Source organism: Quercus suber, unplaced genomic scaffold, assembly GCF_002906115.3.
Source record: "Quercus suber isolate HL8 unplaced genomic scaffold, Cork oak 2.0 scaffold_2, whole genome shotgun sequence".
NCBI lineage: Eukaryota > Viridiplantae > Streptophyta > Magnoliopsida > Fagales > Fagaceae > Quercus > Quercus suber.
The window spans coordinates 647,014-663,406 of NW_027069469.1; the positions used below are offsets into that span (position 1 = coordinate 647,014).

Consider the following 16,393-nt stretch of genomic DNA (forward strand, 5'->3'; position numbering starts at 1 on the left):
CAAAATCAAAATAGAAATTTATGTTGCTAGAACACCGTATGTTGTTAGCCAATTGAGGGAAATTTGAGAGTCAATTTCTAGATATATATGCTTATTCTAACTCCCAAGCCATTTTTAGACCATATCTAACAGCTTATATTTCTGCAATATTATTTGTGACAATGTCTATGTGAATTGAGAAACCTTTTATCTATCTTCCTTTGCTATCTCTTAATAAACCTCCACCTATTGCTTTACCAGGGTTATTTTTAGAACTACCATCTGTATTTAAAGCAACAAAAGGGAGTTGTGGAGGACACCAAGATATTATTTTAGTGAATTTGGTTCCTTTTGTTTCTCTATTGTATGCAAGATGATAAAATTATGCAGCTAAATGTAAAGCTTTGTGCATTAGCCGGTTTAGTGTTTTAGAAGGAAGATTGAATATCCTATTATTCCTAGATAGCCAAAGTTGTCAAATTCCATATACAAACAGAATATTCCAAGGCCTTGTGTGAAAAGAGCTGGGAGATATATTAGTTAAATTTTCGTGTAACCATTCTACTAATGATTTATGAAAAAAAAAAAAAAAGATATCTCTTGTTATCCTAGGAGAACAATTCAGAATACCTTTGCCCAATGGCAGTCTTAAATGACATGTAAAGTAATTTCAAGATTTAGAAATTAGAGACACTAAAGGCCAATACCTTTTTTGTGGTGAGCAATAAAGGAACGTGTCAGTTATCTATTATGGGTGCATTTCCATATAAAAAAATTTGAATTTTTTGTGGACATGGGGTTTTCCATATCCAATTCCATCGACTTTTATCAATTTGAATCCCTTCATGTGTATATGAATTCGGATGCTCCTTTTACAATGCATTGACCATTACTATTCAGCCAAATCAATTTGTCTAGCTGTTATGGTATTTTGCAAAAGGAATACCTCTAATAAGTTCATTGATTTTGTTAAGTAGTGGAATAAGGATTCTAGATTCCATGTACCTTACTAATGCATGAATTCTAAGTTAATTTCTTCTTCCACATGGGATAAAGGACCTTAAAGCTCAATATCTTTAATGACATAATCCAAACATGGAGGTGGAAGTTCAACAGTGGCGGAGCCACACACAAGAGTGAGGGGGCCAAGGCCCCCCCAAAATTTTTAAATATTATTTTATAGTATATATATTATTTACATTTTTTAAAATGTAGCATGAAAAATTGAAGTTGGCCCCCCCAAATTTTGAATCATTTCAATGGTACTCTGAAAAGAAAGAGAAATTATATTAAAATTATATAATTTAAGAGATTTAACAAATTAAACTATGTAGAAAATAATAAATTTTTATACATGTCTAATAGAAGAAATACATGACTTTTATATACTCATTAAAATTTAGAAGATGATAAATTCTTTTAGTAAATTAATTTATGTGTGTGTATATTTAGAGGTTTGTATTAACTAATATATTAACATCACAACTTGGCCCCTCCTAAACCAAATTTCTGGCTCCGCCCCTGATGAAATGGTTACAAATGACATTGAAAATAATAACATTGAAACTTTTGTCATTACAAGTAAACTTTTGTAAAATTACAACCAAATTTATTATGGAATTAGCAGCACCTAAAATACCTTTCACTTTTCCATTTAAATCAACCAACTAACATATCACCTGGTTTGCATTTAAAATTGAGTTGATTGACATGATTCACCTGATTGAATTGACGAGCAAGTTGGATTTAAGCTGTCTCTAACATCCACTAGTGATGATAAGAAAGGCTTAGAAGGCATTTGTAAGCATTCAACTTCTCCTACAAGCATTTCTACAACTTTGTTCATTGAATAGCGATCACTAGGCTTCATCTGTATGCATCATAATGCAACTATGATCATCTTATTAATTGTTTTCTTCTCCTCCTCTGTGGCATCTTCCATTACAATGTCATTTCCTTCGCTAACTTGATCATAAACCCAAGTTGGGAAGTAAATTTGGCTTGAATGATTTGCTAATGCATCAAAGTTCTTTCTTTTGTTTGCTATTTCCAACAATAACATGCCAAAACTTTAAACATCAGCTTTATAGGAGACGCCTCTAATGTTTTTATAAAACAACTCTGGAGCCATATATCCTAGTGTTCCTCTTGCAGCAGTCAATGACACTATGCTACCATCTGCAAGATAAAGTTTTGCAAGCCCAAAATCAGAAAATTTTGGGGTAAAGTTCTCATCAAGTAGAATGTTATGGGGCTTGATATCAAAATGCAGAATTTGGATGTCACATCCTTGATGTAGATATTCAATCCCATGAGCCACTCCAATAGAAATCTCTTATATTTTCTCAATACTTAAAGGATTCTTCCTTCTAGAGAAAAAATGTATTTGTCAAGAGAACCGTTAGACATGAATTCATATATAAGGGCACGCTTTGGTCTCTTGGCACAGAAGCCAACGAGTTGCACCACATTCATGTGGTGAATCCTTCTAATTGTTGCAACTTCACTAATAAAATCTTGCCCATTAGCTTTGGAATTATCTAACATCTTAATAGCTACAAGTCGGCCGAAGCTTCCCTTTATACATAGTGCCATAGCCTCCTTCTCCCAATTTATCCTTAAAACCTTTTGTCATCTTCCTAATTTTTGAGTAAGAATACCTAATTGGCATGAAGTTATTTTGGCTTTGTAGAAATTCTTCAACATCGTCATTTGTTGATAGATGCCTCTTACGCCACTTATATATCAAGAGTAGACCTGTCCAAGTTCAACCGTGTACCCAAACCCCCCGAATTTCCGACCGACCCGATCCGAAAACCGGCCGATCCGACTCCCGTGACAGGTCAGCGACGGTTTCTGAGGTATCCAACCCGATTCCGACGGGTCCGTTGGCGGGTCCTTGCATCTAAACCCGATTTCAACCGACCTGACCGATTCTACTACCAATGAAGCCGCCGATCCCCACCATATATACGATTTCTCAATTGGATATCGCCAGATCCGGAGTGATTCTGTACAGGTTAGGCAAAATCTCTTCGAGATCCAGCAAGATCTCGCCATACAAGGCCAGTCCGACCCCGACCGAAACCCGACCACTTCCGGCGAAGAACTGTCAGATCCTACCCGACTCTCTGACGGGTCGGCGGCGGGTCGAATGTTGGTAACCTGACTTGGTCGGGTCGGTTCCGGGTTGGGCACAAACCCGACCCGGACCGACCCGTGAACAGCCCTAATCAAAAGGGCAACCACCCATGGAGTCCCCAAGACTATTTTCACTGTAAGATATAACAATACTGTACAGGGACATCACCCAAAAAAACCTATGATAAAACAAATTTCTTGTTGCACTTCTTTCTGCTATTTTAATTTTTAGTTCAAAATAGAGTGGAACTAACAACTAAGGGCCTTCCTAATCCAAGTAATTAAACAGCTGTTTCCATTTAAATATCACTAGAAATTAATTACATCTTGTTTTCATGGCAAACTATTCTCAAGCACAATCTTAAGGAATGATCTGCTATAAAAATAAAAAATAAAAAGTTGAAGAAGATCAAAGGAGATTTAGGTTCTTACCGATGTTTAGTAGTAAGTACCAATTATAAGCTGCAACAACAAAACAAAAAAAGAAAGAAAGTCGAAATTAAATTTTGCTAACTAAAGATGAATTAGGGAAATAAGTGACCCGAAAAAGTTGAAAAGTGTAGGCTTAATAAGACTAATCTAAAAAAAAAAAAAAACCCTCTTATCGGGCCATGNAGCCTTGGGGGTTTTTTTTATACTGATCAAAGAGGGGTGTAGGGTGGCTTCTAGTCAATGTAGGATTAGCTCTACACAAATTTTCTAGTGAATTCGGCGTGTCTTGAGAAAAGAGCCTTTAGGACCTTTTATAGTGATTAGAGAGGGGAGCAGGGCTGCTTTCAACTGATGTGGGATTAGCTCTACATGAATTTTACATAAAATTTTTTTTCCATGCAAGTCTTTTGAAACCCTACATGCATGCATACTTAGGGTTTTTGCATGTTTTCTTTTACCAAAACATCCTCTAAGCTAAAGACTTACAAGATTGAGCCCTAAACCAGCCTTAGGCCACCTAGTGATATAGTCATTGGGGAACGAGGGTTTGAGTTATAAGGGGTACAAATGAGGTGTCTACAATGTCAATTTTTTTTTTTATATGGAATTTGTTTAATATGTTTTTAGTATATAATGATTTTTTTATAATAAGATATTATTGTCTTTAAAACTCTTTTTAAATATTTTTAAATTACATGGCTTAAACAAAAACTATCCTATGCAATCCATACATAATCTTACCATGACTATTTCTTTTTCGGCAAAATTTAAAATTCTGGTTATTGTTCTATTGACTTTATTTCTTATTTTATATATTTATGTATTATTTTGAGCCTTTGTTCTCTTATTTTTATTAAAAAGAAGATTAAAAAAATATGTTTAAACTTTTAAAAAAAATTGAAAAAAAAAAAAAAACAGGCAAATCCAATTTGTGAAAGATCGAATAAGTGTTGTTAAAGCCCATTTAGGCTTAGCTCGTTTCTACTCTAAACCCAACTAAATCAAACCTGAACTTGCTTGACCCAAACCATTTACTAGGTTAACCACCCGACTAATAACTATGATGTAAACATCGTCAAAATTGTTTGGAAGCTTTGATTTTAACAAGTGGAAAAGTAATGACATAAGTTGGAGGTAGATGCTTGGAAATGGAATCTCCCAAACCCCTCCATAATATTGCCCCACTGTAATGGGAAATGATTTTGAACCCATCCTCATCTCTTTTTTGATTTTAAACTTTGAAAGCCATCCTTGTCAAGTGAGGACAATGACCATTCATAAAACAATAATCACACACACCTACACACACACACAGTGCGTACGAAATAGGGCATGGGATGACGCTAGTCTAGCCTTTGGTGACCAAGGAAAAGAATATCTATAATGAAGCCTAAAAGTATTCTCGGTTTTATTTGAGTGAAAGGATCTATGCACATAGAATGCAATGGACACAACACAAAAAAATTACAACAATTTTACAATATTCCCAAACTAGCATGCCACATAATTTAAATTAGAAATTGTGGAGAGTTCATGTGTGAGTTGGCATCTTAATTTGAGAATATTGTGAAATTGTTGAAACTTATTGTTATATCTATAGTATTACTCATATTATAGCAAGAATCAACAATAAAAAGATACATTTCAAAAGATGAATACCATCTTAAAATATGAGATAAAATTTTGAGGATTAAGCGTTTATTTGTGATCAGTTTATTTAGCTTTTTGTTTTTTGTTTTTACCAAAGTATGCTTCTATTTTGAAATTTTTTTACATAAAGTGAAGAAAAAGTGATGTAAGAGCTCAAAAAGGGCCCTCAAGCCCATTTAGAATAGTGATACTGGGTATTTCTGGCCAAACACAATTAATTTGTAAGATAGTGGGCTTGCTAAGTCAACTATAATGCTCTGTATGATCCAAGTATGAAATCAATGAAGTCATGACTCTTAATACGATGAAAAGAAACACAAAAAAAGTATAAAATTTTCCTCAGACTTGACCGAGGATGCAATGTTCATATATTATTTGCACAAATCTCGATACAAGTTAATAGTCTATTCATTTTTGTTCAAGTTTTCTTGTTCCAACCCCTTTTCCTGGAGGTGTTCCTTTCTTTTATACAATCCCTCCTAATGCATTTGAACCCTCCACCTGTACATCTCTAGCAATTGGGATGCTTGTCCCACCAGGACCATTCTAGAGGTGGTAGAGAGTGATGAGTTGTGGAACTACTGTTCGGGTGTCTTTTCCTCATAAATTCGGCCAACTCAGTTGGTGCAGTACATTGAATGTGAAGGTGATGACTACTTTCCCCAGATATTTCCCCTCTTATTCTTTACTTGCACGTCTTTGACGTCTTCCACAGTTCCTTGCATTTTGGTGTAGGTGGCCAACTAAGGCATTCCCGAGGTGCATTCATTCCTTGGGCTTCTCAGACAATGGGTCAGTCGGTTTTCTATCCTCGGACTTAGTCCACGTGTCAGGTTTGGATTGGTGCATGAATGGTCCTTTGCCCATCCTTAGATTGGGCCCAAGGGCTCTATGTTGTGTTCAGATCCTTCCCTCCCACAAGTGAAGTTTTAAAAATTTGTATATAAAAGCTAAAAATTAGCCAAAAAATTGGACCCAGATAGACACTAAGGTTAGATTTGACATTGGCTTAAAAAATCAGTTTTTTTTTTTTTTTTTTACTATTTAACTTATTTTTGCTACTATTCATGGGTTCTACTATACTATTTCAACTACCTTTTAATTTTATCTACGGTACTTTCAGCAAAAAGTTTTCAATTTTAGTTAAATAAACTGTTCCTAAACGAACTCTAAATGTATAATTAAACCTAAATTTTACTATCTTATATATCAATTCATCATTTTTTATTGTAATGTAAAGAGTTCTACTATTATAATAAAAAATATGAAAATATTTTTTCAACTAGTTGAGATGTCAATTTACCATAATGTAAAATAAAATAAAATTATACCCATACCCACAATAGTTCAAAATAAGATCATTAGAAAGATATGTGAGATTTTGTTTTGTGTACATGAAATTTCTCTAGTAAAGAAATAATAACTAACTGATTCGACATTAATAATATTCATTGATATTTTGATTTAGGCTCTGATTATTTCGTATTTAACCGTCTCCATACTATTTCACATTTGATAATATAAAGAGTGATATATATTATACACACTATGACATACACAAGTTTACCTACACTAAAAAAATGCACTAAAATTGTAACTCACAATTTCAATACATATTAGAGGTGTGTATAAAGTTGTGTATGACAAAACGTTTGTGTAATAGTAATTACCCTAATATATATGATTACCTAATATACAGGTGTCATGTGAAACATTTCACATCAAGAAACGAGAAACAAAATAGTTGATAGATTTGTAGGGTTGTCCACAAGTCGTTTGGGTCGGTTTGTACCCAACTCAGAATCGACATGACAACTTCAGGTGGCAAAGCAGTTGACTCGTTGTTGACCGCTGGAAACCACGGGTCAAGTCAATTTCAATTTAAGACAATGATCGGTTTCGGTTGAAATTGATGAAGCATCTTAAACGGTGGTAGATATTTGCCCAGATCTCAATGGATCTCCTCAATATCTAGTCGGATCTCACTGGATTTGCGTTTGAAAGAGGGGGAGGCAATGAATGGTGAGATTTTGGTGGGGAGGTCAGTCTGGTATATTGGAATTGATTTTTCATGCGAAAACCTACTAATTTCGGTTCCTTAAAGTGGAGATCTGCCGCCAACCATCTCAAAAGTCGAGTTAGATGATTTTCGGTTCAGCCCGAATAGTTTGGGTGGGTGGATTGGTTGGCAGGTCTGACTTGAACACCCCTAGATCCATGAATTTGTGACCTCACACCACACGACAAGATGGAATACAATTAGGCTATGGCCCATTCGAAAAGTGTCGAGAGCTTCTACCTGGAACTAGCAGAGTAGAACTTTATTATGCTCATGCGTTGTCCGTGATTGTGGGTCCAGGTTCTTTGTCCCGTTGAAAAGTCTTGCCACTCATATGTTTCTCATCACTTAATTTGTCTCATCTATGAAGTATGGCCCTTATCGTGGTCACGGTTTGGCTTTTTCTAGTAGAAAAGTCTATGAATAAATTATATATCATACTGTCTAAACAAACGGTCTAAACAAAAAGTCATATGCACCGGCCAGTTTTACTTTGATAGTTTCTCTCTTACTCTTGTAAAAGATGAAAAGAAATGAAGGTTCATAGCACCTTAGTTATAGGAACCATAACAAATAGTGAACCTCGAAGATAGGAACCATAACAAATATTGAACCTCGAAGAAATTATTGTACAAAAACACACACACACACATATATATATATATATATTGGTAAATAAAAAATGGGTAAAGAGAGGCGATTAATGTGGCTTTCTTACCTGGACGTGATTATAGTAGCATCCTACTCGCTCTTGAGCAAGATTCCATACTCTTGATTTGTGTAAGGAACTCACTTATTCTTTTAGTCGACTGTTTGGGATAGAGATAAGATATAAGGAGTACCAACACATAGTTAGTTATTTGAGACTCAAATCCAAGTCATGAGACTTGTTAGCCCGATATTTTACTAACTAGGCCTCCTGAATGTTGATTTATTATACATATTTGAATCATTTACTTAATTGTTGTTTTAGTAATTTATTTATTTTAAAATGTTAGTTGTAGGGACTCAATTTGGATTGACCCTGAGGATGAATGAGTTTTCAGCCCAACAAGCCTAAACAATAAATTTTTAGAGTATGGGTCCAAGAACTAGTACTGTTTGACAGGAAAGGTTCTACTCATCAAGTAACAAGGGATACTTTGAGTTTATTTCTTGAGAAAAACTCTCCTCGGCTCTCTTTCAGTCAGTCTCTCTCTTCTTTTTCCTTTTTTCTCCAAAAAAATCCCCTCGTGTTCGTGGTCTGCCAATGGATTACTGTGCTGAGAGCCCCTAGACTCTGCCTGGTGCTGATTAGCATCCGCCTGTTGCGGGCCAGTCAACGGTTGTTGCGGTACTCCCTCTTCCATCGTGAGTATCACACCTGCCCTTCCTTCTCAACAGATCAAGTTCTTCCCACAGACGGTGCCAATTGTAGGGACTCAATCTGGATTGACCCTGAGGATGAATGGGTTTTCAGCCCAACAAGCCCAAACAATAAATTTTTAGAGTATGGGTTCAAGAACTAGTACTGTTTGACAGGAAAGGTTCTACTCATCAAGTAACAAGGGATACTTTGAGTTTATTTCTTGAGAAAAACTCTCCTCGGCTCTCTTTCAGTCAGTCTCTCTCTTCTTTTTCCTTTTTTCTCCAAAAAAATCCCCCCTCCATTTCCTTCACTCCTGTGTTATATACTCTGTTTTCCCCTGTTTCCATTGTACACGTGTAGTTCTTATCTTGGGAGTTCCTTTCTGTCCCATCCAGCACCTACCGGAACTTTCAGCTTAGTGGCCATAAAGCTGCTTAGTTACTGTTCAGGTATCACCTCCACATTAATGCGGCCAGAGTGTTAGCTGGAAAGCATTTAATGTGGAGGTGATGGCCTTAGAAGATATTTGCTACCTTCCCCGACGCCCCCTTAAGTTATATTCAATTTCCAGTTCAGATACAACTTGGCGGAGTCTCCCCAATAACATGAAAGTTACATTCACCTCGGACTTTGGTGTCCTCGGACGTATGTTATGCCGCTGTATATAATATCTACTCGTTTCTCCTATATTGCCCATTTAGTAATAATAAAACTTTTTTAGACTATCCTCGGATAACTAAGTATCCTCGGACTGGGCCGTTGGGCCCCGAGCCCACTTTTGAAAATTACTACCCCTTTTTAACTAACAGGCCCCACATTAGTAAATAAATGTAGATGTATTTTTTTTTTTTTTTCATTAAAGCCAACAATTAGGCAAGACCGATATATGTTTAAAAAAGAAAAATCCAACATATGTCCTTTTTTTGTGTGGTTTTATGGCTTATCTTTTTTATTTGTTTCTCTTTGCAAATTAATTATTTGTTGAAAATATCATTTGGTGTTAAATTTCCTTTAACTGGGTATCATACTCCTGTAAGATTATCATTTAAAATAGAGTCTGAATTTGGTAAGGATGGAGTGTAAAAGTCATATTTTATACCATCCAATAAGAGATTGTCATATCAATATTTTACTTAAATTTCAATACATCATATTATACCTAATAACATTTCAATAAATTCCTAGTTTGGTTGGATTTATAAATGGGTATTCGAACTGATTGAGTGTAGTTGTGCTTATTCTTAAATATGTGATAAGATAATGTAATATGTTAAGATTGGAGAAATAAAACATGAGTTTTACACCACGTCCTTACTAAATTTAATCTCTTTAAAATATGCTTTAGAACAAAAATAATTATATTATGTTTTTGCATTATAATATTAATTGATGACAAATGAACTGAAATATTTCTATACAATTTATTTATATCGATTTTTGTGGTAATTGAAAAGGTGCACGAGTTTCAAATATAATGGATAGTTATTGTAAAGAAATGACTTTAATCTTTAATTCTAGAAACTTCTACCATTAAAATATTTTTTTCTACCATTAAAATAATAAGTATTATGTTTGTGAAAATAAATACGGTAATAACGCTCATATTCTTGAGTAATGAGCTTATATATATAGACCTATGTACACCATTCCTCATATGTTGACAACAATACACGCATATGTCCACATGTATAACAATATGTAAGAAGTTATTTATAATTATACATATTTTGAGAATAGTTTGACAAAAGAAGGGTGTTTTTCTAGTGGAGCTTTTGTTTAATGAAGTAGTGCACATTGATGGAGCCTACAATGTACGTGGCTGGGCTGCTATATCCTAGGGGCATCGTGCTAGTGAACTCGTTGCACCGGTTGAGATGTATTTTTAATATTCTTCCATAGTGGTGCTAAATGCCTTAAAGAGAGCAAGTATCACCCCTCAGCCAAGCCATGTATCATGGTGATATCTATCTTACTATTCACATTATTTCAAGTTTATTTGCACATTATATGTGATTATTTATTTGAGTGATTAGTAAAACTAGTGTATAACCCATGCATATGCACATGTATAATTAAAAACAATCACAATTACATGATTCAAATTATATTTTTTTGAGACGAGCTTAAAATTATACATGGTATTAGCTTACACATTTTTTAAACCATAGATTTCTAAAATATGTAATGGTTTTTTATTATTTATTTATTTATATATTGGATTTAAACTTTTTGATTTTTGCACCTGATAATTTACTTATCACAAAAATTAAAAAATTAGATTAAGATGTGGCACAAAATTGAAATCTAATTTAGAATCTAATTGGATTTTGACTTTTCGATTTTTACACTCAATAATTTACTTGGCACAAAAATTAAAAATTATATGAAAACGCCCAATTGGACTTCATTTGAAATTCAATTTGGAATCTAATTTAATTTTCTCTGAGGTTTGAATTTTAATATAAGAGTGTGTTTGGATTGAGGAAGGAGGGAGGGAGAGTGGAAGGGAGTAAAGTAGAGTTGGCTGAAAATAGATTAATTTTGGACCAATTCTTATTTACTCTACTCTACTCTTCTCCCCTCTCCCCGTGTGTGTGTTAATACTTAGTATTCTAAAAAAAAAAAAAATACTCTGCTCTACTCCCCCTTAATCAAAACAGAAAAATTCAAATAGATTGGATGAGAATAGGAACTATCATGAGAGAAAAAGTGTCATGCCGCAAGGAATATGGATTAATTGAAAGCATAATCATATTTGAAGCTCCTCATAATTATTTATTCACGCAATTCAGAATATCATCACAAAATTTCCTCACTGAAATTTTTGGAAAAACTCCAACCAGATATGCATTTTTGGATTTACCTCGAAAAGATTAGTAAGTTAGTAACAAAATGAGTTCCTTAGAATAAGTTATGGACAAAGTTTAGCTACAAAATCGGTTGTAGCCTTAGGCTACAAACTCACTTAATAAAATAAATATTACTGTATATTTTGAAAATCTAACCGTTGAATTACATGTTCTTTACGCTCTTAATGCATATGTCAATTTTTGTGTCAAACGGATATCATTTACTATATAATCTATTATCTTATATTTTATGCATAATTTTAAATTACAAAAACTTGCAATTTAAAAATTTATTGATGACATAGCTATTAATCTTTAATTTTCTTGAAATTTTGCAAACATGGAGAATATAAGAAGAAGATGCAATCTAATGGTGGATTTGTCAAAATTCACCTTCAATAAAAAGATATTAAGTGAGTTTGTATCTTAAGACTACAATCAATTTTGTAGCTAAACTTTGTCCATAAGTTATATAGTTTAAATCGAATTACCTAGTAAAGGTTTGAAATCATATTCAACAAATACGTGTAAAACACGCATGCGCACTCATAAGTTATTACACTGAAAGATAAGTTAAATCATCCAAAGCAATGGTAGCAACTAGCAATACTAGCCTTCATCTTTGTTGTATATGTGCTAACCGAGAAGTTTCTCCATCTTAAACATTTAAGAATAAGATATAGATATTTTCCTCAAGAAATATTAATGTGAGGAACTTTTATTTTAATTAAAAACAACATTGCATTTAGTTCAAATCCCATGTACCGCTTATCCACAAAAAAAAAAAAAATGTCAGGTACCGTAATAAACAAGTCAATTAATTGTCCCCCAGGATTAATTTCAACTCAATAGAGAAAAATCCGAAAAATGGGAAATGTTTTTGACTTCATAGTATTTCTTTTTTCTTCTAATGTTTCCTTTTTCTAGAACAATATGTCAATAACATTCACACCATATCATATTCATTACTATTCCCAACTTTAGAAAGACACAACAATAATAAAATATAAAAAAAGCTTAAAAACAATAAAAAAAAGCTTAAGAACTACCGTTTTTAGTGGCGGAGGAGAAATCTTGACTTGTGATACTAATAGTAGTAACAGAATCAAGGCTAGGGTAACTTAATCCAGTACTAATTGTACTTAACTCAGTTCCACTAGTTGACTCCAACCAAGGAGCTCCATTGGTAGTGGCAACATGGAATAATGACACCTCTTCTGAATCAGTATCCTTGGTTGCTTCTGCTTCTGCATTTTCCTGGAGTTCAAATGCAAACTCTAGCTTTTCCATCACATCATTCATCTTGGGCCGTTGGATTCCATGATCACGTACACAACTTTCTGCAAGTTCCATGTATACCTTTAAACACTCCGGTGCTATCTTGTTTGTTAGATATGGATCAATGATTTGGCTGATGGTTCCTTTATCAATGCATTTTTTAGCCCAGCTTGCCAAATTTCGCTGCTCTTCTTGGAGTTTTGGATTCAATGCTTTTCTAGCACATACCACTTCAAACATTACTACACCAAATGAGTACACATCGGATTTCTCAGTCAATTGCTGGCGCCTAGCATAATCTGGATCCAAATACCCCCATGTCCCCTTTACTAGTGTACTAACTGCAGTGTTATCTAAACCCATTTTGGACAATCCGAAATCGGAAACCTTGGATACCCATTTCTCGTCCAATAGAATATTTGTTGTCTTCACGTCGCGGTGGATAATAGGGTGCTTTGTACATGTGTGGAGGTAGTGCAAACCACGTGCTGCTCCTATGCATATTTGGAGCCTTTGTTTCCAGGTGAGGGGATCATTAAGGGTGTCATAGAGGTGGTGGCGGAGGGTACCATTTGCCATGTACTCGTAAACAAGTATCATCTCACCCTTATCATTGCAGTATCCAATGAGAGACACAAGGTGCACATGACGAAGTTGAGAAAGCATCTCAATCTCTGTCAGAAACTCACGAACACCTTGTCGAGATTCCTGTTTCATGCGCTTGATTGCCACCATCATATTACCTGAAGGATGGAATATTGTATCATTATGTTTCTATAACCCAATAAATGTTGCCATGAATGCAATTGGTAGATTTTAATACCTATGGGAGCAAATCAGCTTATAAATTTTATGTAATAAAATTAAAATTTTTATTGTCTTTAGCACCACTCTTGTATTGTTGTGTGTAAACAATGGGTATGATTTATGCCTAGTTTCTATACTATTTGGAAACTGAAGATGTGAAGACATGTCCTAAAATAGGACATGTTAATTACATTTTATTGTTCATATATATGGGTAATGATACTCTCACATCCACTTTCATATTTAAATGTTGTCATTTTTCTTTATCTTCTAAAATGTGTATATCAGCACATTGATTGTGGATATTATGTAAAACAGTAGATGTAAAATGAATTTAAGAGAATATTTTCCCTTCATATTTGGCTATGTCCAATACGCATAGGAACTGGACACAGAACAAATCGGATTTGATCAAATTATTAAACATATCTATAAAATATAGTATCACTAATCTTAATTATATGCAGATAGACTGCAATTAGGACAAATTCAGGAAAAAAATAAAAAAAAAGTAAACGATAATCATGGCATTATACACTACCTTGCTTAATCAGACCCTTATAAACATTGCCAAAGCCACCTACACCGATAATTAGATCTTCGTCGAAGTTGTTGCATGCTGTTTTGATTTCATCTAGTCTGAAGTAGCGGCACAGTTCTCCAGGCAGTGATGAAGCTGTTCTCCTTGAGAACTCTCTTTTGTAAGGATCTAGCCTAGACCGACACCACCACTTTGCTAGAGGATGGCAAGAACCAAAACGCCTAGTCTTCTTTAGTTTACAGAGAACCATGCAACACACTAGAGTGAGCACGACTAAGATGCCCAAACCACTTCCAATGGCAATGAATATTGTTTTCTTTGTCTTGGGTTCGTTGGCTGCTGGAGCAGGTTCTTGATCCAGCGGCGGAGGCACCATATTGGGTCCGCCAAGATTTCCATATTGATCACTCAACTTGAACACTTCCACACCATTTAAAATGGCATCCCACAAAACAGAGTCTGATCTAGGTTGTAGATCAATGGAAAGAAGATGCTTGTCCTCACCCTTGTTTCTGATCATTACTACGTAGTCCTTGAAGTAAGGCCTATAGCTACTTTCAGTCCACAATACTACATCTGCCGCTTCTTCGGCTTGCTGATAGTCTATATAGATGTTGAATCTTCTTACCCCGGGGATGGATATGTTAGGCTCTATTTCGCAGAAATGGAGCCTCACCAGATAATTGAATCCCGTATCAACAAGTAATCCCCATGTCAAATTAGACATCAAGTTCCTAGTGCTGTTTGAGCCCATTGAAATTGCAGACTGATAGACAGCATCAGGTGCAGTGTAATTTGGTATATATAAGTAATGGAGTGTCATAAATACTAAACGAGGGTTTACACCTTCACTCAACAGATAATCAGTGCCGTCGGACCATTGTCTAAACATGCCAGTGTCTTCCTTTGGTGATATCGAGCCCCCACCAACATTTAATCGACAAACCATCTCGAGTGCCATGCTGTCGTTTATGTAGAACTGAGGAGCTTGGCCGACATAAACAGGGACAAGTTCTTCACCATTAGCGACACTATGTGGCCTATAGTACAAGTCTTCAGGCATGGAAACTATCTCAATTCCATTAATGAAAGCATAGTAATTACTAGAGAAAGGGATGAAGGTCAAATTCAGTTTTTGACTCTTATCGACGTTGATGCAAAACTCTTTATAAATGTTATTACTTTGGCCCGTTGAATTAGCAAGAATGGAAGCACTGAAGTTTGCAAGTAAGGTGAACGAACCCACTTTGACAGTGAAAAAGTCCTTAGACCTTTCAAAACCTGAGTAAGAAGCCGCGTAGAAGTACAACCGAACAAATTTCGGGCCAGGGGTGACCAGAAACACGTATGTGAATTGCCAGTTAGATAAACGGGCAGTCATGTAGGGGACAGAATTAGAGGTACCTTGGATTTCGGCTCTAGAGGTATTAGATTTGTGATTAGGTTCTTCTGTGGGAGCGAACTTGGAGCCTATGTCTCCGATCCAGTCACGCTCATCATTCGCCCTTGAGATGCCAGAGGAGCCACAGCTGACGGTAATATTTTCATTAGCAATATAACGAGGTGTGGAGGTTACGGTTAAGATATGACAAAGAATGACGAATAAGCAGAAGATTTGGTGGGTCTTCATGGGAGAAAGAGGTTACTGACTCTAACAAATTGAGAGAAAAATTAGAGGAGGAAAAGCTACTTTCTTCCAACAATAGAAAGATAAATAGCATCAAAATTATTGGATTATTCGATCAAGCTATCTCCCCCAATATTTTGTAGCTAGGTTTGTAGAGACTTGTATATGCCGGAAAAATAAAGGGTGGGGTGAAGAGTGAGGACTGCGAAGTTGTTTGTGCCTTGTGTGATACGGAATTTACAAAACTAAAAATAAATAGTTGTGTTTCCTTCCAGTCCTTGCCTTTTGGACTCGGTCAAACATTTAGAGGTTTTCTTATTGTCCTAATCAGAAAATTGAATATGTTTCTGCGAAATTGGGATATTTTAGAACGTGAAAACAAAGTGAGGACTTTTACAAATTTCACCCTTTAATTTTGATGTTAACATCAATTTGGTATTTGGATCTACCATTTGAACAGTTAACTTGGAAATTAGGTTTGGGACAACTTATTGGTCCTTGTAGAGAGTTCAAGGTGGGGTTTGGATCCATTTTTACATTTCACGTTTTGCACCGTAGCGCGTTTTTTTTTTTCTTTTTTTCAACCGCACTTGTTGAACAAGTCTTTTGTGAATAGTGCATTCCTGCATTATTTATGGATCTCACAAACTTTACTTTTCATCAACTTTTTCATTAAAAATGA

At 35.1% G+C, this 16,393-nt stretch overlaps 1 protein-coding gene and 1 pseudogene across 1 annotated transcript; both read right to left on the reverse strand.

Annotated features, from left to right (window-relative positions):
• Positions 1-1,528: 1,528 nt before the first annotated feature.
• LOC136063947 (rust resistance kinase Lr10-like) lies at positions 1,529-8,610 on the reverse strand (annotated as a pseudogene).
• Positions 8,611-12,231: 3,621 nt separating this feature from the next.
• LOC112036233 (receptor-like protein kinase FERONIA) lies at positions 12,232-15,970 on the reverse strand. The gene is made up of 2 exons (XM_024069040.2): positions 14,085-15,970; positions 12,232-13,479 (listed from the first exon to the last, which is right to left on the reverse strand). The coding sequence occupies exons 1-2, from the start codon at positions 15,712-15,714 to the stop codon at positions 12,497-12,499; spliced, it is 2,613 nt and encodes an 870-aa protein (XP_023924808.1). The 5' UTR covers positions 15,715-15,970; the 3' UTR covers positions 12,232-12,496.
• Positions 15,971-16,393: the final 423 nt, after the last annotated feature.

What these genes read in the sequence shown, in the direction of transcription:
- LOC112036233 (XM_024069040.2), bottom strand. Translation starts at nt 15,714, where the DNA reads ATGAAGACCCACCAAATCTTCTGCTTATTCGTCATTCTTTGTCATATC. An exon ending in TAAGGGTCTGATTAAGCAAG is followed by an intron (nt 13,480 to 14,084) that starts GTAGTGTATAAT and finishes TCCATCCTTCAG; the next exon opens with GTAATATGATGGTGGCAATC.